Below are 26,369 nucleotides of genomic sequence, written 5' to 3'. Positions count from 1 at the left end.
TTCACGTTATTTTCATACCTTGCACAACGTAATGAGACACCGGACATGGAAGGCCCAGGTGGCCTGGACCTGGATGGCCCAGACATGGAAGGCCTGGGTGGCCTGGACTGGTAGACCTGGACGGCCCGGACATGGAAGTCCCGGGCGACCTGGACATGGACATCCCGGACATGGATGACGCTGCTATGGAAGGCCAGGTCAGCATGGACCCGGAAGGCCCTGACTTGGAAGGTCAGGGCTGCCCGGACCCGGAAGGCCCTGACATGGAAGGCCATGTCGGCCCTGACCCGGAAGGCCCTGACATGTAAGGCCAAGGCGGCCCGGATCCGGAAGGCCCTGACATGGAAGGCCCTGACTTTGAAGGCCAGGGCGGCCCGGACCCGGAAGGCCCTGACATGGAAGACCCGGAAGGCCCTGATATGGAAGGCCAGGGCGGCCCGGTCCTGGAAGACCAGGAAGACCTTGACATGGAAAATCTGGGCGGCCCGGACCCGGTTGGCCAGGACATGGAAGACCTGGACCTGGGCGGCCTGGACCTGGGAGACCTCATAGAACGAAATCTGGTTAAGTTCTTAAATTTGTTTTCTATTTATGCTGGAATGTCATGTTTTGTCTTTTAGGTTCTTGAACAAACCTAATACAGCCATAATGACTCATTATGTTTCTTTGAATGTTTGACTAGTGTCAACAACACAAATACAACACTTAGGTTCAAGTAAAAAAACTTACGATATGCAGATCCCCTCCACAATCAAAACACTTTATCTTTGCTCCTAATTACTTTTTCGTTCAATTTTTGTCATCAAGAATACATTTCAGATAGTGATGATGTGATTTCACATTTTTACAAGTGAAAATGTAACTACTGATATCAAAAATAGCAATTGCAGCTAGATATTCCATTCCAGATTTTTTTTTTTTACTATTAACAATTGAATTGTTGATGTCAAAAAAAGAATATCCTGAGACTGATTACATGCTAGTTCGACATGCAATACGAATCAAAATGTGTTCTTTTGACGTGATCTATGTCGGCGGTTTTAGTGATATTTGTCTTTTCCAACCCCAATTCAAGCGGATATGACTCGATCAATCAATGAGTGAAAAAGCTGGCGGGAGGCGTTGGAAATTTTGCCCGCCGAGTGCGGAGACTTCGTTGATGTAGTCTTGTTTGAGCTTTGTAGCTTCTCCGTCCGTCCGTTAGTTGGCAGTAATGAGAACTTCATGCGGCTCTCAAGCAGCAGAAGTGGAAGCCAGAAAAGTAGAAGGCGGGTCTGTCACATGGGCACTGAGGAGCTGCTACGAGTATGTATGAAAGTAAAACAAGAGGATGATAAATATATGACTGTAAGCTAAAAAACTTTTTTAAACATACATTTTACATGACATCTATTCTCTGTGTTTGGTAGGATTATTAGTTTTGACGCCGGATTATGTTTGTTTTGCAGCACTTGTCAAACAGATCACTGTACATGTTGTTGTCAATACACACCTGATGAATTGTCTCCTCTGAATGACAATGAGTCTGGTGCTGCACGAGCTGTTAGTGTGCTGTCGAGGACTAGACAATGATAAAGCTACAGAGAGAAAGGTGTGTGTGACATTTCATCTTTAACCAGATCTGATAGAAGTAAACAAGCACACAACACTGATAAATGTGACACATGCGTCAGTAGTTTTCTAAATTTGAAATGTGAAAACTTGCTTTGAACTTTTAATTTTAATTTGCAAGTGGAATTTCATATTAATGATGTAAGTGTTGTTATAAAGTGCATTTTATTTTTACTGTAAATTACTCAAAGTGTAATACATACAGCATAAGAAACAAGATTATATTTATAATCGTTTTAAATGCCATGTGTAGCTTAAACTAAATTGATATGATGTGTAGACAAAGAGTGTATTAAGAATCTGGGGTTCAAAGATATTTTTGAAGCTTGAAATAAACATTTAAATTATACACATATTGTTGACATTACAGTCAATACATTCAGATAAATACCAGCACTTATATGTATTAACAATTTGTTTACATTTCTGTAAATATTTGAAGAGTTTGGTTCCAAAATAACTCAATAACTCTGTTTAAAAGAAAAATAAATCATTTTTCATATTTTGCATTCCAATTAATATTAATCAAACTGCAGTTAGTTTGTTTGATTTAAGCCACAATAACTCCGAAATACAACCGAGTAACTCAATAAAACACACAAAAAAACTTGATAACATAATAAAGAGCATGATTTCTGAAACATTTTAAAAACAGAGTTACCTCATTTTGGAACCAAACTCTTTGTTTGTTTTAATATGTTGTTTTGAAATTGATAATTAATACTTAAATTAACATGTAAGCCAGACTTATTTATGGCACTGACTAAATATCATTGACTTTTTTTAAAATGCATCATCAGTTTTGTCTCTTCTTTTGTCCAACAGAAAGAGGTGGATCGGTTCAGGAGACTCATCCGTGCGCCGGGGACGCTCGAGGAACTTGATCGTTTGTCTGGATGCAGAGCACCCAAGGGCTCTAAACAACTCACCTGGGATGCAGTTTTCCGGTCTGTTATATTCCCTCCTTTCAACATCCACAGTAAACGTGTTCTGCTGTTAATGTCTTACAATAATAATTCTACTTGTTTAATAGATTCCTGCAGAGGTTTCTTCAGAAAGAGACAGAGCTCTTGCAATCGGGGAAAGCCAATGTTTCTGCCTCCACGCAGGCCAACCGGCAGAAAAAAATGCAGGAAATCAGCAGCCTGATGAAGTTTTTCATCAAATGTGCCAATCAACGTAATGTCTGAGCTTTAACTAGTACTCAGTTGCTATCAAGTTTTAATAAGAATAACACTCACACTTAGCATTAAATATGTTTTTTTCTTATGAAAAATGTCTTTAACGAGCCTAGTGAGCCAGCTAGCTGGAATTTAAAACTGATTTTAAAAATCCTCAAACCAGACCACCCTAACAAGCTTGGCCAGGCAGGAAACCTAGTTCACCGACTTGTTGGAAAAGGTTTGAAAAGTCTCATCTAATCCTCAGGTGGTCCAAAGTTAAAGTGTGGTGAATTGATGTCCCACGTGGTGGAGGTCCTACAGGGTCCGTTCAGCTGTGCGGCGTATGGTGAAGACTACAGCTCTATTCTCTTGAAGAACATCTTATCGGTTAGAAAATACTGGTGTGAGATGAACCAGCAACAGTGGCACAGTAAGTACCTCGATGGCTAGATGATGGGATTCAATCCCACGAAATGCACATACTGTCAGAAAATAAAGATACTACTGAACGCCACCTTTCGTTTTTTTTATATATTTGTGGTGCAGGTCTGTTGGATCTGTATTGTGGGCTTTTCAATAAAAGCTCCAAGTATATAAACAGAGTCCAAGTGAGTCGGATAATCTTCACCGTGGTTCAGGGCTGTTGTCTTCAGGCTGAGGGGTTGTCCCACGGTCTCTTTAAGTTTTTCCGAAAGGCTCTAAGCAACACCAGGTCCGTCACTTGTTTTTTGTCATTTACAGGTCTCACGTTATTTGTTTGTAACATATATCCAACTTGTTTTGTCATGTTCCTCCTCAGGGCCGAAAAGCAGCTGATGGTTCTGGAGAATCTGGTAACGGCTGCCAACGTGTTTCTGCGTTCAGTGGTTCTGTCCAGCAGGAAAAGAGTGTGCGCTCTGGGTGAAGACGTTCTGCCGTCTATGCTGTATGTTTACACGCAGATGAGACCCATTTCAGTGCTCAAGGAAGAGTTAGTGAAGTTTTTCTACCTTCAGATCTGCGTTCATCATCCCAAAGGAGCCAAGACTCCCGAGACAGGTACTGAAACAAAAGCAGTTTACAACACATCTCATTTTGGAAGACTCATTAAAGAAACATGTAAATGAGAAAAATTAAAAGCTGCCTGAGTTTTCAATGTAGGCTACTTGACCCTTCATACATTGTTAAGGCTTTGGGAAGATAGATGTTTGAGCGAACATTTAGGATAAAGCACTGTGAAAAATATTTGAGGATTGTGCAGGACTGTTAAGCAGTTGTAATGAAAACGGAAAAATCATGGTCCACTGCATTAAAACGTCTCATTTTGCACAAAGAAAGTCAAACAAAAATGCATGTTTTAGCTTTGACAGTAATGATGATAATTTGGGCTGGGCTATATATCTCACCATTCACACTTATTATACATGTGTAAATCCATTCTGAAACTGGTTCAACTTTTATGCAAAGCTCTTCAATGAACAACGTCTCTTTGATCAGATTGAGTTGTTTATAACGTGGATTTGACAAAGCAACGCTCATCAATCATATTCATTATAAATATACTTTATTATCATGAAAATACCTGAAAAGGTTTGAAGAACAGTGATAGAATATGACCCATAGACATGTATATGTTAACTAGACGCCTCATTGTCCGCTGGATCGGACGTCAACCTCACCGCCCTATTGGTGTGGGCAGCATTTAACTGTAATTCATCGAGAAAACTGAGCATAAGAATTCCACGATATATCGCCCAGCCGTAAAAAATATACAGTATTTTCCACAAAGTGATATTCTCATTGCCCGTTGCATCTTTCTATAAAGATTTAACCAAGATGCTTCGTTGGCACAGGTGCTCATGCGAAGGACTGGGTCAGATGGCAGGGTCAGCTCTACACCCTTTATGAAGCCCTCATCAGTGAGATCGGTCAGATAGGAAGCAGAGGAAAGTATGCCACAGGCTCTCGTCACATAGCCGTCAAAGAAAACCTCATTGAGCTGACGGCCGATGTTTGCCACCAGGTGATTTATGTTGATGTTTAATCACAAATCTCTGCTCTGTGTTTTACCCAAAGTAAAACATGAAAAAAGACAGGGCAGAAGAATTCGTGAAATATAATTATGATTCATAGTGCATCAAAATACAGTGTCATCAGTTAATGTTTATCAGTTTAAATAATACTGAACGTTACGTGCGGTTTTACAGACTATTTACACATGGTATGGAGCTGGTGTACATTTTTTTCGTACAAATTTACATTTTTCATGAATGAGGCCCAATGTGCGTATCCATGTAAACAAACGGAAGAAAGAGAACACACACAAACACACACACACACACCTGGAATGGCAAGCGAGTGAAAGAAGTTAAATTTTTGGCTGAACTATCCCTTTAACACATCACTAAGCGCTATAAAACGTTTTTTATTTCATGTTTGAAAATGATTATTATTTGTTGATAATTGAATCCGTAATAATAAATGTGTGTCGTCTGTAGTTGTTTAGTCAAGGCACTCATGTTCAGGAAGTGACATCATCTCTGTATCGGGATACTCAGCGAGACAGTCCCCAGAACTGCAAGCGCAGGCGAATTGAGCAGCCGTTGACAAACTGGGAGGTGATTCGGTCGAAACTGCAGCCCAACCTTAGCGACTTCGATACGATACCCTGGTAGGTTTTTTTTTTTATCTTGAAAAGTGTCAAAGATTGGAGGCTGTGCCTCGAAGTAGTACAATATCAGCACACAATCTCATCTGTCGGTCCACCGACAGGTTACAGGTCACGGCCGCCCTGATATCAAAGTATCCCTCCATCTTGCCGGCCGATGAGCTGGTGCCTCTGCTGGGGTTACTGTGCCAGCTCCAGGGTGAACAGCAGCGACGGGGAGAGAGAGGACCATATGTCCTGCGCTGTCTGAGGGAGGTGGCGCTCTGCCATGCCTCATGTCACTCAGCTGAAGTCAGCCGTCTGTGGGCCAAAGTTTGGGCACTGGCTCTGAGAGGAATCGGTTCAGCTCAGACCGGGACTCTGTGTCTGGAACTGTTGCATACCATGGTGCAAGAATCCCTGGTGCCGGTCGATAGAGAGTTCTGGAAAGTCTTCTCTGGGGCTGTTTGCAAACCTTCTCTGTGAGTTTTTTTTTCTTACCGTTAATAGTTAAAGTTAAGTGTGTTTATAGAATTGACCATTAAAGATTTTTTATTGAATTATTTTAATATAGTTTTTAAGCATTAATGTATGCTATTTTTACTTTTTAATAAGATTAAATGCTGCTGTCATGCGTTACCAAACACGAATTGAAGTAGTTGCTACATGCATAAACTTACATCTTGATTATATTAAAATAAAATAAATTTTAGATAACAAATAAACAACATATGAACTAAAATATGAAATTGCATATATTTAATATTTTGGAATTTAAAAAAATACAGGAACTACATTACAATAAAATTATTATAAAGGTTAGATGTCCCGTAAAAATGTAGGATTAAGAAATTATTTTAATGTTAGATGCCAAATAAAAAAACAGGAACTAAATAAATTTAATATTTAAATGATAGAAAGCACAGATTTTTTTACTTTTACTTTGGTCACATTGTTCAGTAATTTTCTCTCTATATAATTTAATATTTACATTTAATTAAGAGGTGCTTTAGAAATAAATGCAAAAATTGTAAGATGTAGTATTTTTTATATATGTCATAAATTTAGGTATTAAATTCTTTCTCCTATCTGCACCTCTTGAAAGTGAAGATCAATATTAAAATGTACTGTATACAGAACTGAACAATGTGACAAAATTAGCTAAAAAAAGTAAGAAAACAAAATGTAACTGAAAGTTACAAAATAATAATCTTTCCTTTTTAACATTACAACTTTTGCACAAGATGCAGATTTCTCCTTTATTGTGCAGTTTTTAAATTAATAATATATTCATTTAAAAAAATATTTCATATTTCTACAATGTCTTTATTTACTTTAAAACTTTAGCCGACAAATGGAAGGGTCAAGTATTTCGAAAAATTGTTTGATAATTCTAGTGGCATTAAACTAAGAAACGTATCTTTTATTTGTATTTAACTTGAAATATTCAAAGTTTATGTTTGTAAACTGTAGCTGATGTTTCTTGTTGTTGTTCTCCTCAGCACTAGTACCCTCTGCCTTACGCAGGCTCTGTTGAAGCACTCCGTTCCTAACAGCGTTCACAGCAGTGACTTCACTGGTGGCCTTCACATGGAGACGGGTGGAGAGATGCCCACCCTCAGAGACTCCATCATCAGCTGGCTGCTCATGAATGAACAGAGTGAGGAGACGGAGGACAACTGTAAACCTCACCTGATTATCACCAGGTCAGACGTCTTTATATTCACGCTCATGTGAGTCACACATTCTGACTCCTAGGGCTCCGTTTTAAGTTTTCAACTATTGGTTTAACCATTGACATGTGTGTTTGCTACTTCCTTTTTAAACAAACGGTCAATTAATTGGGCGATAAAATGGACTTTTGTCATTAAAAAGTCATATCTATGGATGATATACTGTATCTTGGGGCGTGCGTTTTTTTGGGGGAACCACCCAGAACACCTTATGAACAAAACATCAACATGCCAAGAAGCACCTAGAACATCATAGCAGTAATAAAGTGCATCCTAAAGGAATAGTTCACCAAAAAAAGAAAAGAATTTAGTTGGTGACTTATCCTCATGTACTCTTTGTAACAGTCACATACTTTGTACCATGTTGGTTCTCCTCTGTTGTAAACAGTTCTATGTAGTGCGAGCCCTTGCTTTCTGCGAGATGCATTCATTCTTTAAGACATGAATTACATCATGCGCAAGGTCAAAGGTTAGGCAGAACTGAAAGGTCTTTGCACATACAGTCCGACATTTTTTATTTGGCGGTCGTTTGCACGGTATCTCTGAATTGTCAAAAACGTGCAAAAATTTCTGTCGCAATGTGCAGTTGCCTTAAAGATGACATCATATGAAAACCACACTTTTTCTGTGCTATAATCGGGTCCCCGGTGCATCTAGCAACCCAGAAAACGTGAAAAATAAGAACCCAGTAAGTTGGTTTTGATGTGCCTTTCCCTGCAACCATGTGAAATCGAGCCGTTCAGGTTTCGCTCTGGTTGTTATGTTCAAAGCGGATTTTAAATTAATAATGTTAACGCCCCTTAATCTACACCGTTCAGCCCACCGCGCTCCGCCATTGTGGTTTTCACAATCGACAGCGCTGTACGTGACGCCATGGCTAAAGTTCAATGACAACATGCGATATAGTCGCTGCACAGAATCCAATCCTAGGAAGAGAAAGGGCTGGATCTATTTTATTTTTAGTGGAAATCCCTCAGAAACCATAAGTAAAACCTGCTTGTTTGCACGAATGACTTCAAGCCGGAGTGCTTTTTCAACCTGGGACAGTACAAGGAGGATTAGCTTCAAATTTGTTCCTCAAAAGTGATCGTGAGTAAGTGAGTAATATTTATCAACAGTCTGAATTGACGTAAAGGTACCATATATATAGGAGGATAACATTAGCATATGATAGCGAAGGGAGTCAGTCACACGCTAAATAGAACATTCGAAGCCAGTGTTAAACTTGGAGTTTAGCTGTATGATTGTTAATACATTATGCAAGTTAATATGTTTAGCTGCGGCAAGATGATTGTTTTGCTAATGAACAGCGGCGAACACTGCAGGTTAGTTTCTTTTGAACATCTCAAATCATTTGTAGGCTGAAAAATAATTCACAGCTTACTAGGTTATGCTTTCACGTTGTGTGTATAACGTTATAACTTGTCAATGACAAGCTCTTAAATCCACGTTTTTCTGCTGAGATCTGCAGGTGCGCAATCCGTGGATTTTAGGCAAACAAACACGCACAACGTGAGCACTGTTTGCTGTGACGGAATTTTTAGTCTACAGAGACGTTTAAGACGAAACTAACCCCAGAGGAATTCAGGAGATATAATTTAGCTAAGCCATTGCCATGCCAGTACTATGCGTGTGTTGACACGCAGGACAGAAGGGGGTTGGGGTTTGCTGTAACTCATTATCATTTAAAGAAACATGCACCAAAACGGGTTGCTGTGAGCAGAGCTGTTTTTGATGAGGCAAGAAGGGTTTTGTTTACACAAACATAGAGTGTTTTTAAGCAAAATATGTTCCAGACATTTCATGCAGACCCTAATAAATCATGCCAACTTTTTGAGGGTGCTCATCTGAGGAAACCTTTAACTCTTGTCAAAGCTCAAATGACTGTTAGCCAGTGAACTACTCCTTTAACATCATTCAAAATGGTTTAGGCCGCAATAAGCGATATGTCATACTGGAGCAATAATCCAGTAGGTGCCAGTACAAAGTTACTGGTTTTCAACAAAAGCCACACCAATACTTGTTGAGAGAAAGGGTAAGTGTTTTTTTATTTCTTTTTATTACTGTGAATGTTAATGTTGTTTTTGGTGCTTTTAGGGATTTCCCACTGCACCTCATTCCTAGGATTTTGGTGTCTTTGACACTTAAAGACAGCAGGGCAGGTGTGATGTTTCTGATGGGCAGTCTGTTGTCTGAGAGGTGAGTACTGCATGATACCAAAGTACGTTTAGGGAAGTCGTGCCACTCGTACCACTATTCAAACAAGTTGTGAATTGGGAATACTGATATTTCTAGAATCTCAGACTAAAATCCCAATTAAACGAGATATTTAAAAACAACATTTGAAAAAGGCGCAAACCGTCCAATAACGTTTGTTTCCTGTGATCAAACTGCGCTTAAAAAACAATGTTGCCCTAGATACTATAGATGTGCAAAGCTTCGCTAGGGCGGCCATATTGAGCGTTGCATTCCTCCCCATTCATGTCAATGGTAGTGACGCGTCTTTGTTAATATTAATATCTTTGATGAAACACATATATGCTTTTTGTCCCCGGGAACAGGGACGTCTGGTCACCTTATTGTAAATGTGTTAAATATTAACTATATCAGTGGCCCACAATCTGATTTACTGCTTTCCTTACTTTACGTGAACAAGTAAAATAAATATAAGATCTTTGTTTCAATTTCTATACAGCTTCTCTGCTTCTAGTGTCCACACAGAGGAGAAAGAAAGTTTAGGGGAGGTGGAGAGTCTGTATCTGCAGTTCAGTTTTGATGACATGCCTTCCTGCTCTACAGTAAAAGCTCGGGGAGAAAGTGTTTGTTTAGACAAGCCACAGTTCACTGTTATTCAAACTCTCAGGACCAAACTGGAGACGAGTCTTCTGTCTGTGACTGAGCAACTCTTTAACTGCTACTCTCCTGATGTGAGTATAGCGTCATGGTATATTAATATTAAACGATTAGGGTCACTAACATCAGACATTAACTAGACTTAATGCATATGCATAGTTGTATGTGTTATGAAAGAATGATGGCTGTCAAGCGTTTCAAACTTTTGATGTAATTAATTGAATTACATGGGAATTAATTTATCTTATTATTCTTGAATAATTCACACATCAAGTTTGGCTGAGAAATGACCCCCAAATGTTCGTAAGGCAAAATATAAGATCGTTCTTAAGATAAATTACAGGAAGTTCGTACAAAAGTGCCATTCTCCAACAGAAACGGCCGCAGAAACATTTCTTAAAAAGTTCTCAAATAAGTTCTCAAACATCTTAATTTTTTTCGTTAGAGTGAAATGATACTCACACAATAAACTTTATTTGTGTAACAAGCACCTCGCGTTCTTATTTACCTATAGATCGTTTCTTTAAGCGCGCCTGGTTTTTTCGGTTTGGGTTTGGCAAGTGTCTAATAATATAACTATTTATATTTAATCTAATTTGCATTTACATTACATTTATGCATTTGGCAGACGCTTTTATCCAAAGCGACTTACATTATCCTATACATTTATACATAGGTATGTGCAATCCCCTGTGATCGAACCCACAACCTTGCGTTTTCAATGCAATGCTCTTACCACTGAGCTACAGAAAATGAATGTTAATATTCATTTGAATCATTATTTTACTGTATAATAATTGTAGTAAATCAATTATTTGTTGAACTTTGTTGTATGTTCATTTTATTAAATAAACAATTTGTTGAGTTGGTCCTTTAGTTTGGTCGCATATAAAGAAAGCGTGAGGTACATTGACATCTAGTGGTAGAGCTTGGTATCGCAGTCTAAATTCTAAATATTGGAGAGACAAGTTTAGCCAAGTAACGCTTCTTCTCGGTTTCTTTTGATTGTTATCATTAATAATCTACAGGCGCTCGATTGTTTGTGAATGTGTACCGGAAGTTCAGCTAGGGTCACAAAAGTGCGCATGTGCAGTAACGTTTGTTTATGTTGTTAAGATGAAACCGTATTTATATATTAGCATGTGATGTGTTAAATGTTGTTTACGATAGCATGGCCAAAATGTCTTTGTGTCGAGATTTGGGATTCTTATTAATCTTGAGAAAAATTTTAAGAACTGTTTTAAAGGTTTACTTCTCCCCAAAAATGAAAATTCATTCATCATATACTCACCTTCGAGTTGTTCCAAATCTGTATACATTTATTTGTTCTGATGAACACAGAGAAAGATATTTGGAAGAATGCTTATAAGCAAACAGATCTCGCCCCCCGTTGACTCCCACAGTAGGAAAAAATACAATGCTAGTCAAAAGTGCCCCAGAACTGTTTGCTGTCCTTCATTCTTCAAAATATCTTCTTTTGTGTTCAACAGAACAAAATTTATATAAAGTAATTTTTCCTACTATGGGAGTCAATGGGGAGCAACATCTGTTTGGTTATAAGCATTCTCCATAAATGTGTATCTTACTGAAACTGCACAGGGTGTGAACGCTCCTCATGAGTGTGTGTTACGCTGTGTGTTTCTGCTGACCGGAGTTCTCTCGGCATACGTGTGTATTGGGCTTCTCACGGAAGAACAGGCCTGTCACTCTCCACTCTTCCTCAAAGCCAAGGTCAGATTCGTGTGCTTTGAAGTGTTGTTTCTTTTCACTATTTAAAATAGGGAGTAACGTTGACATATTTTGTTTCTTTGCAGGCACTGGTTCAAGAATTTAGCCATTACGTATCGACAGCGAAGAGCAAACTTGCAGAGAATGACACCATCGCAACAATTCAAACTGTCATGCAGCTGTGCTCACATAGTCTCAGCAAAAGAGAAAAGGTAAGATGATATTTTAAATCAAGTATTTCACCTCGTAACTTTTCTCCTTAAAGTGATAGTTCACCCAAAAAGGAAAATTCTGCCATTGTTTACTCACCCTCTTGTCATTTCAAAGCTGTATGACCGCAGAAAACAAAAGAAGATATTTTTAAGAACATTGGCAACCGAACAGCCACCATTCACTTGCATTGGTTTTTAAGTCAATTAGTTGCTGACTTTCTTCAATATATCTTCTTTTGTGTTCTGTGGAAGAAAGTCATACAATGTACAAAATTACATCTTCGCACATACAGTCAGAAAATTTATATTTTTTCGTTTTTGGCTCTCGTTTGTACGGTGTCTCTAAATTGTTAAAAAGGCCACTCAAAATGCTTGACAGATGCGAATAAAGAAGAAAACTAAACCCGGCCCTAATTATTTTTTCTGACAGACGAACATATCGGAGACAGTGTGTAAATGTCATGGACACAACATGAGGTCGTATTTATTTTTTGACGTGCGCAAATTTCGGATTTAATGTGCAATGGGCTTAAGTGTCTCTGTCTTGTTATGTAGTACAAATATCTAAACATTCTCAAAGCAAAACACAATTACTTGACAAAAAAAGTGTCCTAAGAAATTTGGACTTGTTTTAAGAATAATAGTATAATAATTAAGTAAATTTGTGGTAAAAACGAGCAAAAAATCTGCCAACAGGATTTTTCCTCGTGGACAGATTTTTTAACTTGTTTTTACCAAACTTACTTAATTCTTATATTATTTGTCATAAAACTAAATATCTCTGGTCACTTTTCTTGTCAAGTTATGGGTTGATTGCTTTAAGAATATTTTCACAAAAAACAAGACAAAAAATGCTTAGTAAGAATGTCATTTTTTGCGGTGTACAGCTTTTGACGAGGGTGAATAAACGATGACAGAATTTTCATGTTTTTGGAGAGTATCCCTTTAAGTACGAATAGTAAAATACTGAAAAATAAAATGTATTTCTTATTCGCTGTTCTTTCCTAGGAGGACAACGTTTACAGCATCTCCCGCAATTTATTTATGAAGACGCTGCCTGCAAGGTTGTTGAATGATCTGGGTGATCTATCGAAGCAGTTGGTAAGACTTCAATTGTACTCGTTTTTACATAGAACCAAATGAATACCATGCTACCTGTCGATTATCTACCCCTGAACCAGTCAACCGATGCAAACTTTCACATCCATAGCTGAGTAACTCGGGTAAAAAAGACGCGGTCATGGAGAATGAGCCAATGGATGAAGACATGGATGTTAGCAGGACCCAAATCGACAATCGGGAGGAAATTGACCTGTTTGAAGACGGAGATGGACCACACCACAACACCTCCAGACCGAACCAGCATAATGAAGAAGCTGGGGATTCAAAGTTCAGCACAGGTAATGCCTTGAAAAACCATCGCGATATCACTGAGTGTGTACTCTCTTTGTCGATTAATTGAATGTTTTTGTGTTTGATCACAGGGGCAAAGAGCGCTTTATCCGAGCAGCATTTAGCTAAACAGGACTTAGCCTTCCTGTCTGTGCTTGGATTCTTGTCACTGTGTGCGTCCTCGGAGCTCAACGGCAGGTTCTCTTTTAAACCTGTAGACACACAACGCAAGCTGCTGAAACTGCTGGACCTCACAGACTTCTCTCAGCCGTTACACCTCAACATGGTGATTATATTCACATGTATAAGATGCTTTGTCAATGTGCTGGCTTAAAGGAGAAGTTCACCTTCAAAATGAAAATTCTGTCACACCCCTTGTCATTTCAAACCTGTTTGACTCTCTTCTTCCGCAGAACACAAAAGAAGATATTTTGAAAAATGTCGGTAAGAGAACAGCACAGCCCCCCATTCACTTCTATTGCTACCAATGCAAGCGAATGGGGGGATTCAGCAAAATATCTTCTTTTGTGTTCCGTGGAAGAAAGAAAGTCAAACAGGATTAAAATGACGGGATGGTGAGTAAACAATGTCAGACTTTTCATTTCAAAGGGGAACTACTCCTTTAAGATTTTGAGATGTGACGAATTCGATACTTGTTTAGTGGGAAGGAGGAATGTGTGTAATATACCTTATTGGAATAATCTTTGCTGTCATGTATCCAAGTCTTTGCTTTGTTGTGTAGTATCTCACTTTGCTGAAGAAACTTCCAGCCGAGGTGGCATCTTTGGCTCCTGAAGAATGGGATGCTCTTCTCAGACCTCTGGCGTAGGAAAACTTTACTCAAGTTCTTCGCTTAATGCTTAGGGTGCGTTCATATTTGTAATTCGGATCTTTTGAAAATAAAAAATTCAGTCCTGGTTTGCTTGGCGTTCAGACTGGCATTTTAACAGCGAACCTAATGATACAGCTTACGTGTAAAGTCGCGACTGGATATCTTTTATGATTTATGTTTTGAAATCGTCCTTACCGGACATCCATAACAATGCTGTGTGCTTGGTAACACATGTGTACGGCTCCGCATATGAGGGTATTTTTTTGCAAGCCGGTTACTGGCTAAGACCACATGTAGTGTTTAAAGCAGTCAAAACGGCGGCAGGAATTCCTCCGTTACATGTGCATAAACACTCCTTTTTTATTACCAAACCACTTTCGGCTCATCTACTGTTATCACTTCCTATATTACGTTCGTTTGAAACTGGACCGAGACCCATCTTTTAAGCGGTCTCAGACCGCTTTTTTGGTGCGCACCTGGGTTCGGGTGGCAGTGTTCACACTTACACAAATAAACCGCACTAACAGAGCAATTGCACCGGAGTTTGTTTTAATCGAACCAAAGATGACATATGTGAACACACCCTAAGAGTTGCAGATCTAAGTTTTTTTAGATTTTTGTAATGCTTTTTGATTTCTCTCGCAGTGATGTTTGTTCTCTCTACCGACAAGACCAGGAAGTGTGTGCTGCCATCTTGTGCGCTTTAATCCCAGCCATCAGTTGTGTGGGCCGCACGGCTCCTGAGAGCGAGCAGGAAGATGAGATGGCACATGTGCGTGGAGCTCTGCTGAAGGTTATGTCAGGTTTCTGGTGAGGAGCACACCTTCACCTTTCACTGTTGCACGTTTAAATGTGTTTATTTTTTACAGTAATGTTTGGTTACTCAAAGGAAAAGGAAAAAGTTATTTGAAACAGTTGTGGGCTCTGCTGTTAACGTGAGCGTGTATTTCATTCATTAAGCTGAGAATCTAAAGCATTACTGATGTAACGATACACTCAGCTCACGATGCGATTGATGATTCTGATCTCATGATGCCATTTATTCAACATTTACTCATGGTTTATTTGTACAAAATGAGTTGAAACAAATTAGAAATTAACAACTTCCGTTGTATTATTTCTTAAATGCTTCACGTTTCTTTGTATAGTAAAGTTGTTTCATTTAAATAATAAAACTAAACTAAAATTTCAAATCAAATTAATAACAGAAAAAGTCTCTTTATTTAAGAAATATCATCATATCCACGTTTAGGTTTGCAGTGAACATGGCGGCCCCTGCTGTTCAAAAAATGTGTTGCGATTCAATTCATAACTCAACCGATTTGAATCGTCACACGTTATAATCGGTTTTCAACCGGCTCACGTTCAATTGTTACATACCTAGAAACCATATAAATAAAAATTAAGTGCTGTCATTTATGTTACTTGGGACTCAAAATGTGGAAGCTCCAAAACGCACAAACATACATTATAACAGCAATCCAAATGATTCCATAAACGTCAAACGATATGTTCATATTTCATAGTTAACATTCATATTTCTGATTGAAATTGAAACGGGAAGAAACTTTATTTAAATTTAAATATGGTGACATGTCCATAACTTCAAATCTCATTGGTTCTCACGTGTCTTGTGACTAATTGTAATAGATTTCGTCCAAAGGAACCAATAGAAATGGGAGTTATCGCCATGTCATATTTCAATTTAGCTTTGAATTTGTTTCTTTCTCTAATTTCACACATGTTTTGACACATTTGACATGTTTTCCTCTTTGTAGTTTCTTGGGTAAATCTGGCAAATGCACTGCAGCTGTGAAGGCAGCGCTGGGCCAGTGTTTAGTGGCTTTGTTAGAGGTAAGAATTATTCAAGATGAAGGTAAAATGACTAGTTTTAGAGCAATTGCCAAAGCCAGCTTGTAACGACATAAACTGAGAAATAAAATCACGGTGCAAATTTGTGCAAAACTAAGAGTAAAACCGTAAAGACCTTGATTTGGTATGTTTATGTACAGTATATTGTAAAGTTTTGTCGCTGTTTGGGTTTGTGTTTGTTTTGTATCATTGTTGATTTGTTGGTTAGGCGGACCCGTGCTGTAAGTGGGCGGTTCTAACCGTGAAGGAGGAGAATCTACCGGCATCTGTGGTTCTTTTGGCAGATCCCCATCATCACGTGTGCATGCTGGCAGCGCTGTCTGTGGAGCGGTGGGTTATCCACTGAAACCCCTCTCTCTCTCTCCAAAAAATTAATTTCAAATGAACCTAACGATCCATCCCTTTTAAATTCTAGACTGTTTCTCATAAAAAGAGGGGATGGTGGAGAGAAGACAATGCTACCTCTGAAGAGTCAGCAGATGGCGTTTGAGAACATTTACCTTAAGGCTCAGGAGCGAATAAGGGGCCAGGTAAATGTAAATATAGCTGTACATTTAAAAACTAAAGTCTAACTCACCATGAACATAAACATCATTTATAAAAATCGTTATTTACAAGATTTGAAGTCTGTACTATATAACAGTGATGTTGAATTCAACCTTTAAAGGAGTCGTTTACCTTCAAAATGAAAATTCTGTCAGCGTTTTCACGCCCTCTCGTCATTTCAAACCTATATGACTTTCTTTCTTCCAAAGAACACAAAATAAGATATTTTGAAGAAAGTTGGCAACAGAACAGCACGGCACCCCATTCGCTTCTATTGTAACCAACGCAAGCGAATGGGGGGCTGTTAATAGGGATGCACCGATCCGATACTCTGGATCGGAATTGAGGCCGATCCGGGTCTTTTTTGCTGGATCGGGTATCGGACTGACGGGTTCTCTTCAGTCCGATCCGTTGCGATACCCGTGGATGTTACTCTAAAGCTTCATAAAGGACTAACTATCAGGAAATTACCATAAACGTTGTCATGCACTGTTTTCGATGTCATGTATTTCGATAGCTTTATGCGAGGAATAAACCAATATAGCATAATTAAAAAACTCTGACCTCCGCTGGTGCGGTCATCTGTCAATCTCAATCCAGCATGCGCGTGTCCGGGAACAGTCAGGATCTTTCTCGTTCCAATGTTTTCAATATACTTCATAATCACTAGATAATAGACTTTGGTTTTGTTTAAAATGCATTTTGCCGGAGACGGTACTCGCTGAGTGTAACGTTATTAGATTCAAGCACTGGAAGCGGTCTATGTTATGCGTCATTCATACATAACTTTTAACTTTAGGATGGATTCAATGTTCTATGATTTAAAGACATAACATATCTCTTCTCTTTGTGTTATAACTGTTTTGAACTTGGGAAGCAAAGATCCCCGCGACAACAGGATCATCTCAATCCGGGATGCGCGTGAGTGAAGCGGGTGCATTAAGCGCATCATTCTGCGTTCAATGCGCATGACTTTAAATAACGTAGAAGCGAATGTATTAAGCGCATCATTTTGTGTCCAGGATGTGCATGAGCGAGTTTGGAGAATTTTATACTGTGATAGTTTTGTGTAATAAACAGAGATTTATTTGTTAAACATTTTGTAAGTATCTGTGCTTTATGAGACCACATTTTTGTTTTGTATATATTTTTAAGTTTAATACAGCACTTAATTACATTTAAAAAAAATCATACTTTTAAGTAAAAATACTTAAGTAAAGGAAAATGGTAGATTTTAATTGACTCATGGATATAAAGTAAAAAAACAAACATTTATTTATGGACTGTAGTGGAATAAGTATGATGTGCTTCATACTGTGGGAAAGCATTTTTTGTCCAAAGTACTCTGATAAAGTACAGATATATTAAAATGTACTTGAAAGTAAACATGCTTAACTATCCACCTCTGGCAATAAAAGTTAAAATATGCAAGTCTACTTTGATCATGAAAAACAGTGCTAGTATCGGATCAGAATCGGAATCGGCCGATATGCAGAATTCAGATATCGAAATCGGATCGGAAAGGAAAAAGTAGTATCGGTGCATCCCTAGCTGTTAATAACGTTCTTCAAAATATATTTTTCGTTGTGCGGAAGAAAGTCAAATGGTTTGAAATGATGAGGGGGTGCGTGAACTAAACTATGACTGAATTTTCATTTCAAATGTGAACCACTCGAAAAAAACGGGTTACAGTATCCCACAAATTTGCATAAATCTTGCAAATTCGTCATGCGCTGCAGCAAAACTGTTCTCCTGAAGACGAGTCCGACGAGACGTTTAATCGACGAGCGACCTTGTTAAAGAGCCTCTCGCTGGTGATGTCCTGCAGCCCCGTGTGCGAGAAGCAAGCCCTTTTCGCTCTTTTGCAGTCCTACAAAGAGAACGCCGTCGACCAACAGCTCATCACAAAGGTAGAGCTGAGAACTCGGCGTCAGATGTTGCCGCTTAGACGGGATTCAACGTGAATTGAAACGCTTTCTCGTTTGCAGGTGCTGAGGGGAGTTTCTCGAGCGCTTGGGTATAAGGACCCTGAAAGTTTGATTCATTCACACCTGTATTACCTAGTGGCTGAGTGGCTTAACCAGACGCAAGCCGACTCGCGCTACACGCTAGAGTCCTTCCCCCACACACTGATGGGCTACAGAGATCTGGAAGAGTTTTACAGGTATTGAGTTTAAGAGTTTTATCTGTGATTCTGATTCACCTATGGGCGCATCTCGCCAAAACCAACATCGTTTTGAAATAGAAGAGGAAGTTTCGTATGAAGCTCATGTCATTTATTTCTCATCGCTTTCAGGTCGTCCTACAATGTGCTGATCCCACACCTGGTCTTTCTGAACGACTTTGAGGAGGTGAGGTCTATCGGCGATCATCTTCGTCAGGACTGGAAGCAACTGCTGGCCAACTGCTTCCCCAAGATCATGGTGAACATACTGCCACATTTCGCCCTCGCCGGGCAAGAAGCTCAGGTGGCCCAACAGAGAGAGAAAGCCCACAGGGTGTATGATTTACTGAAAGACAGCAACTGCCTGGGAAAACAGGTGAGGATATAGATAACGCCGGTTCCTTTTTTCTTAACGCTTTACAATAAGGTGCTATTTGTTAACAATTACTCAATGCGTTAGCTAACATTAGCTAACAATGGGCTGTCAAATGATTAATCGCGATTAATCGCATCGATAATAATTAATATTATCGATTAATAATCGATAATATGTGTTTACATAATATATATCTTTGTACTGTGCATATTCATTAAAAACACAGAACAAATTTAGGAAATATTTAAATGTATTAATTTATATTTACCAATAATTGAAATTCTAAATAAAAGTTTATTAACTTGTCATATTTTATATTTTTCGTAAATATATGCATTTATTTGTGTGTGTTCATGAACACAACATTAATATTCACAGTACACAGACAAATATTATGTAAACACAAACTTTTATTCTGGATGCGATTAATCACGATTAATTGTTTGACAGCCCTACAATGAACAATCCTAATACAGCATTTATTAATGTTAGTTCCGGTTAATTTCAGCATTTACGAAGACATTGTTAAAATCAAACACTGTCGCTGTTAACTTTAGTTAATGAACCTTGAACTAGCATGAATAACTGTTTTGACATGAACTAACAATAGGGATTAATAGATGCTGAAAAACTAAATGGTTAGCTAATGCATTTACTACTGTTCAATGGTAAATATTTAGTGATTTTTAATGGAGTGGTTAATGGAGTGTCCAACAACAAGTTTACGTACGTTATACATGGTGTAAAAACACATTAAAGTTTTAATTATAGGGAGTTATTAGTACCTCATTTCTTGACTGACTCTCAAATGATTGTTCGGTGATTCATCATTCCCCATAATCCCCACCTTCCTGTCAGCACACTCTGATCTGATTGGTCTACCGTGAACAGTGTCGCAAATGGAACGTAGGCGGGCATTACACCGAGTGACGCAAATCTGACCCGAAACTGAAATTAGAATGACAGATGACTCGTTCCTGTGATTCAGAGTCAACTCTTTCAAAAACTTTGTTATTCGTTCACATTATTTGTTTACAATGTGGTTGCAACACACAGCAACATTACACAATATTGCTTTCCCAAATTCTTCATAATATCTTATTTTGCTTTCAACAGAACAACAACAACAAAAACTTTTCCTACTATGGTAGTCAATGGTGCCCCAGAAATCTCAGTTGCTTACCTTCTTCCAAATATCTTTCTTGTCTATAACCCAACAGAGAAATCTTTATTCTTGCAGTGATTTCTTTGTATTTTCTTTGTTCTGTAGCAAATTGACAGTTTGATTTGCAATAACCTGCCTGACATCGTGGTGGAGCTGTTGATGACGCTGCATGAGACGGCAGGAGGGCCAACAGCAGATAAAGGAGACTTACAGAAGTTTACTGGGTACTTTGTATCTTGTCGTATCACCTTACAAATCACTAACACAACATGATCACATTTTAAGAAAATGAAAAAAACACAAAATAAAATATAAGATTTCAATTGTCTCCCCTGTATTTGAATTGAAAGGTACTTTACTGGCACGATTGTGTGATCTTTATTATATTCAAATCATTTTACTTGAACTAATTTATTACAAAATAATGTACAATATCACTGTACCAACAAACAAAATGAAAATTTAATTTTTAATTTGTATTTGCATTAATATAAAAGTAACATTTTTGCAGCCGTTACTTTTAACAGTTTTTGAGGTTGTTGTTTCACATGATTGACACAAACAAATATGTTGCTATGGTTAAAAATAAGTCAAAGATTGTACTTCATTAATAAACTCTAATTTGTTTATTATTTAATAATAAGAAAATGAAAAATGTCAACTAATGTTGTTAATGTATTAAAATTCGTCTTTTTTAGTTTTTCTTTTGTTTTATAACATTTTATGGCAATTCAAACGTTTATTTAACATTTAAAACATTCATTATGCCATTCCAAGTGAAAACATAAGAGATGTACGACTTCATAAGACAAATTTGCTGTATTTTTGTATTTGTTTCAGAGAGTTAGATCCAGCACCAAACCCTCCATTCTTCAGCTCATATGTGATCAGAGCCACGCTGGATTACCTGAGCAAGTGTCACAGTGCCGGGAACAAGTCTCTGGTCACCATACTGTCCAAGACACCAGTGAGTCTCTGAATCAAACTGTCATGAAGGAAAATTTGCCCGCCGGACATATTTTGAACGCCTGCCTGTGATTGTTTTTGTAAATGTCCTAGATGTCCATTCAGAAGATCCTCGTAGCCATTTGTCAGAAAGCAGCTGAGACCACCAACGCTTACGAGAGACACCGAATCCTCATGATGTACCATCTGTTTGTCGGCCTGTTGCTCAGAGAGGTGAAGGATGGACTGGGCGGAGCTTGGGCCTTTGTGCTGCGAGATATCATCTATACACTCATTCACCACATTAACAGCAGGTTTGCTTGCATGTACACGTACACGGCGACAAGCTTTTAACAAGCATAAAAATATGCTTTTTTAGTCCATAGTCATTTAGCTAGAAAGTCATTTGTAAATGTAAATCTGTTTATGGATGAAGGGATAGATCGACCGAAAAACATGTCATTTCAAAAAAAGATATTTTGAAGAATGTCGGTCACTAAACAACACCATTGACTGTCATTGTATGAACACATTTCTCAAAATATCTTCTTTTGTGTTCCACAAAAGAAAGGGTCATGTAAAGATCATGAATGACAAGATTGTGAATAAGTAATGAATTATTATTTTTATTTGATGGAACGTAACACTGACATTAAAGTCCCCATGAAGCGGTCGTTTTTTCTTCCGTGTCCTGACACATTTCCGAGTGAAAAGGAATTTCAAAGGAGAGAATTAGTGGGTGTGGCTTGCGTTTTTCACTGAAAATTGATTGGATGTGGATGTGAAAGGAAGCCGACGGAAGACTGACTGTAGAAGGGGAGGAGTTAACAGATACTCCGCCCAAGCCGTCTAATTTATGCAATTTAAGATGGATTGTCATTTTCAGATTTTAATTGAAGATTATGAGGGGAACATGAATTTTAAAAAGGAAATGACTCACAAAGATAAGCTATTCACTATAAACGCTTCAATGTTTCATGAAAAAATAAGAATTCAAATTTTTACTTTTCACCGGGACCTGTCTTGTTGTCTCTCGCAGATCATTTCAGCTGAATGAGGTGTCCACACGTAGTCTCTCTCTGTGTTGTGACCTGCTGTCTCTGGTCTGTCAGACGGCTGTGGAATACTGTGACGATGCTCTGGAGAGCCACCTGCAGGTCATTGTGGGTACTCTCACAGCACAGGTCACCCAACAGTCAGCCATATCCCAGCAGGTACAAGAAGGAATGATATAATTTGTGTTGCTGTATGTGTATTGATTTTTTTAATGAAGAATAAATCAGTGACAGCAGATCATTTAAAAACATTCGATTTAATGGGCGCACACATTTAAAGTGTACTGAAGTGCACATGGTCATAATTACATTCACATTTATGCATTTTGCAGACGCTTTTATCAAAAGCGACTTACATTTTTTTTCCAAGTATGTGCAATCCCTGGGATCAAACACACGACCTTGCCGTTGTTGGCGCCATGCTCTTACCACTTAGCTACAGGAAAGCTGAGTTATAATAAACATAACTTTATCGTTTGTTGGTGCGGACCAATAAAGTGACCATTTGAGTTATTTTATAGTTATTGTTATTGATGTGAATGGGCATTTAAAATAAATCCAAATTAAATTGATCACCAACAAAATAATGTTGAATGTAACACTTGCTATGTTGCTAAGCAACAACAAGGCTGTACGTTTGGATGCTTTCAGGTCCTTCGTCTGCTGAGATTTTTAGTGATGGAGAACCCAGAGAACCGGATGTTGAAGAAAGCCATACCCCTTCTGGAGCCTTTCCCCGACCGCCCGGCCTTCAGAGAGCTCAGAGCCGCCCAACATGCTCTCAAGTACAACTCGGGAACATTCACCCTCAGACAGGTCAATATCTGTCCTGATTCACTAATGCTGCCGCAATCAGCAATATCTCTTATAATGCGTCATTCTCACAAACAATAATGCAATTCATTTGAATTTAGTTTACTTTCCATAGCGCTTTTCACTGCGTGCATTCTTGCAAAGCAGCTTTACGATACACAAATTGTAAACATGGTTCTTCAATAAGACAGGGTCCTGGAGAAATGCAAAAACTACTTAATAATATGAAGGAACTTAATGGAAATGTTATTTTCAGGTTTTGATCTGCTCCAAATGTCTGTCAGTTAAGAGTAACAGGCTTTTTCATTCACAAAGCAACACGATTTCTTAAAGGAGTAGTTCACCTTTACAATGAACCCAAACAACACAAAAGAAGATATTTAGAAAAATGTTGGCCCCCCCATTCATTTGTATTGTAAACGTCAAAATATCTTCTTTTGCATTCTGCGGAAGAAATAAACTCGTACAGGTTTAAAATGACAAGAGGGTAAGTAAACGCAGACAGTATTTTCATTTCGAAGGTGAACTGCTCCTTTAAGGGATAGAAAGTTGTCGTTCTCGAAAGAACACATTCACATCTCGGTAATCTGAATTCATATCTTAGAAATAACTTTGACGTTTTCTTGCTTTTGTTTTCATCCTCTTCAGGAAATAGAGCATTTTCTCTCTGTGACGTCATGCGATTCGCTGCCGTTGACGCGTCTGGAGGGATTGAAAGATTTGAAAAGGCAGCTTCACAGCCACAAACAGCAGATAGTTCAGCTTCTGAGAGAATGTCACGGTCAGCATAAATTCAGTTTTCCCACAAGCACAAGCTACTTACATTTGATAAGACGGTTCAGAAAAAAAAAACGTTATTTCACATTTCTGGTCCCAGAGAATTGAAAAATGTGTTGTCAATGGTGCCGTCTAATCACAGCACAGAAGGGGCGGGACAAGCATTGCTTTAACAGTCGTATGTCTGTGTTCGATGATTAAAAACCAATACAAAAGTGAAAATTTTATGTACCAAATTATTCATTTCTGTAACATAATATCCCCAGACTTCCTAAACATAATTTATTTGGTGCCTTAACAAACTATCATGTGAAATCACATGACAACAGATACATAACTCTACATTTTTTTATATTTTAGCGAAGCGTTAAACAGCATTCAAATGACCTTAAATATGACAGTTTAACACTTTTCTGTTTATTTTAATATATTATATGATATGCATATTTTATTGCTGCATTTTGTCTTTCGTCTTTGTGATGTAACACCAGCCGATTGAATTCATATGTAATATTATAAAAATCTGAAATCCTATAAGAGGTCGGTCGATGTTCACATATGATTTGTTGGTGTAGTTGACCCATCGGGCTGTGTTCTGCTTAAGCTGGTTTTGAACCTTCTCCAGCTCTGCAAAATCGCAGCCAACCACCCCGGCGGAAGAGACATCCTGGGTAAGTCCTTCTCACTATTGTAAAGTTTTATCCAAAATAAATGTTTTTCATTAAGACGCTACTTGTGGGATTGTATTCAGAGGCTGTCGGTCGGTGCTTAGGGGAACTTGGACCTGTCGACTTGTCAACAATAGCATTGCATCATGGGAAGGATCAGCTGTATGCTAAGGCCGCTCGTTTGTTTCCCGAAGTTGCTATTCAGTGGATCTTCATCATTCTGAACTGCATGGACAACGCACTCACACATCACAGGCACGACAAATATCTCATTCTTTGATTCTTGAGATAAGGTTCAAAACTTGTTCTGGTGATCAGTTTTGTTTTTTTGACGTGGAATAATATTATATTTAGAGTTTGATTCCAAAATGAGATAACTCTGTTTTAAAAATATTACGTGTCCTATTATGTTATCATGTTTTTATTGTGTTGTATTTTTGTAGTTATTATGGATTAAATCAAAACAAACCAACTGAAGTTGCATTACTAAAAAATACAGCTAACTCACTAAATAAAAACAGTAAAAACATAACATAATAATAAAATGATTTTTGAACCTGTTTAAGAACTGAGTTATCTCATTTCGAAAATAAACTCTTTAAATATAATATTATATAAATTAATATATATATATATATATATATATATATATATATATATATATATATATATGAAGAGTTTGATTCCAAAATGCGATAAAACCATTTAAGAAAAAATCAAAGATCATGTTTTTTATTGTTATAATGTTTTTATTGTGTTTAATTGTGTTAGTTAGCTGTATTTTTTTGTTATTATGGCTTAAATAAAAAAAACCAACTGCAGTTTGATTGATATTAATTGGAATGCACAATAAAAATAAACAGATTTTTTTCTAAGATTTTTCTTACTTCTCTAATTTTGGAACCAATCTCTTCATTTATATATATATTTGGAAACAAACTCTTCATATAATATTATTATATAAAGTATTATATCACTTCAAAAAACAGAAAACGGAATAAAAAGTAAATAAAACCTGACGACATCGATGTAGCTCGCTGGAACAATACTAGAAGCATTTGGTCCCCGTTAATTCAATATTGATCGAATCAAATCCTACGATTTCATTTTCCTGCTGAATATTCTGGTTAGGTCCTAAAAAGCGAACATTTTGGGGTTTGCCTATAACCCGTACTTCCTGTCTAGCCTTTAAAACGAACCAAAACAGTGACATTCTATGACGTGTTTCTCCTTTATTTCAGTATTGCGGTGCGTCAGGCGGCTGGTGTGTGTCTAAAGAACATCTTGGCCACCGAGTCTGCTCTTGAATTCGGTCAATTGAAGAGCAGTAAAAGGAACCCGATGCTGGCGTACCTAAACCCCTTCCGCTCTGCCAAGAGACGGGCAAGTGTTTCACACCTACTGTACATGCTGTACTCGATGTGTACATGAAATCATCTTAGTGGACAAGTTGAATGAATAAATGCATAAATTAAAAACAATATAAACATACACTGCAAAATATAACGAGTTGTGAAAGTGAGCGGTCTTTGCCACAGGAGCCCACCCTGACCGTGGAGGTGACCTCAGAGTCCAGAGAGAGACTGGACAGTCCTGACCTGTGGTCTGTGCAGCCCGGTGGACACAAGGACTGGTTGAAGAATCTGTGTACGGCCTTGTTAGACAGCGGAGGAGTCCAGGATGAGGCTCTGCTTCTCACCAGACCTCTCTGTGAGGTACATTAGACGAAAAGTTCAGCCAGAAATTTAAATTCTTTCATCGTCTACTCACCTTCAGGAGCCGGAATAAAACTCTTTGTTCTGTTGAACACAAAGAAAGATATTTGGAAGAAGGTCAGC

At 38.1% G+C, this 26,369-nt stretch overlaps 1 protein-coding gene across 3 annotated transcripts in view; it reads left to right on the top strand.

The window, feature by feature from the left end:
- Positions 1 to 1,182: 1,182 nt before the first annotated feature.
- Positions 1,183 to 26,369, top strand: part of atm (ATM serine/threonine kinase) — a 42,785-nt gene continuing 17,598 nt past the window's right edge. For 2 of the 3 annotated variants that reach the window (XM_056756725.1, XM_056756723.1), the window contains exons 1-36: positions 1,244 to 1,347; positions 1,449 to 1,591; positions 2,437 to 2,558; positions 2,645 to 2,790; positions 3,040 to 3,204; positions 3,321 to 3,486; positions 3,574 to 3,812; positions 4,607 to 4,776; positions 5,252 to 5,424; positions 5,526 to 5,882; positions 6,903 to 7,106; positions 9,231 to 9,332; positions 9,829 to 10,060; positions 11,586 to 11,717; positions 11,801 to 11,926; positions 12,935 to 13,027; positions 13,137 to 13,326; positions 13,411 to 13,604; positions 14,061 to 14,143; positions 14,796 to 14,960; positions 15,929 to 16,004; positions 16,231 to 16,352; positions 16,438 to 16,552; positions 18,308 to 18,478; positions 18,557 to 18,732; positions 18,865 to 19,108; positions 20,379 to 20,497; positions 21,114 to 21,240; positions 21,333 to 21,532; positions 22,258 to 22,432; positions 22,925 to 23,089; positions 23,735 to 23,867; positions 24,439 to 24,534; positions 24,615 to 24,786; positions 25,773 to 25,914; positions 26,070 to 26,246. In XM_056756725.1, coding sequence (XP_056612703.1) covers positions 1,514 to 1,591; positions 2,437 to 2,558; positions 2,645 to 2,790; positions 3,040 to 3,204; positions 3,321 to 3,486; positions 3,574 to 3,812; positions 4,607 to 4,776; positions 5,252 to 5,424; positions 5,526 to 5,882; positions 6,903 to 7,106; positions 9,231 to 9,332; positions 9,829 to 10,060; positions 11,586 to 11,717; positions 11,801 to 11,926; positions 12,935 to 13,027; positions 13,137 to 13,326; positions 13,411 to 13,604; positions 14,061 to 14,143; positions 14,796 to 14,960; positions 15,929 to 16,004; positions 16,231 to 16,352; positions 16,438 to 16,552; positions 18,308 to 18,478; positions 18,557 to 18,732; positions 18,865 to 19,108; positions 20,379 to 20,497; positions 21,114 to 21,240; positions 21,333 to 21,532; positions 22,258 to 22,432; positions 22,925 to 23,089; positions 23,735 to 23,867; positions 24,439 to 24,534; positions 24,615 to 24,786; positions 25,773 to 25,914; positions 26,070 to 26,246 — 5,547 coding nt within the window. In that variant the 5' untranslated portion in view covers positions 1,244 to 1,347; positions 1,449 to 1,513. Of the gene's footprint in view, positions 1,348 to 1,448; positions 1,592 to 2,436; positions 2,559 to 2,644; positions 2,791 to 3,039; positions 3,205 to 3,320; positions 3,487 to 3,573; positions 3,813 to 4,606; positions 4,777 to 5,251; positions 5,425 to 5,525; positions 5,883 to 6,902; positions 7,107 to 9,230; positions 9,333 to 9,828; positions 10,061 to 11,585; positions 11,718 to 11,800; positions 11,927 to 12,934; positions 13,028 to 13,136; positions 13,327 to 13,410; positions 13,605 to 14,060; positions 14,144 to 14,795; positions 14,961 to 15,928; positions 16,005 to 16,230; positions 16,353 to 16,437; positions 16,553 to 18,307; positions 18,479 to 18,556; positions 18,733 to 18,864; positions 19,109 to 20,378; positions 20,498 to 21,113; positions 21,241 to 21,332; positions 21,533 to 22,257; positions 22,433 to 22,924; positions 23,090 to 23,734; positions 23,868 to 24,438; positions 24,535 to 24,614; positions 24,787 to 25,772; positions 25,915 to 26,069; positions 26,247 to 26,369 lie in introns of all 3 variants that reach the window. The other variant, XM_056756724.1, reaches the window with a different exon arrangement.

The sequence above is a fragment of the Triplophysa dalaica genome, chromosome 9 (genome assembly GCF_015846415.1).
Source record: "Triplophysa dalaica isolate WHDGS20190420 chromosome 9, ASM1584641v1, whole genome shotgun sequence".
Classification (NCBI taxonomy): domain Eukaryota; kingdom Metazoa; phylum Chordata; class Actinopteri; order Cypriniformes; family Nemacheilidae; genus Triplophysa; species Triplophysa dalaica.
This window is presented reverse-complemented; position numbering and strand designations above follow the sequence as displayed.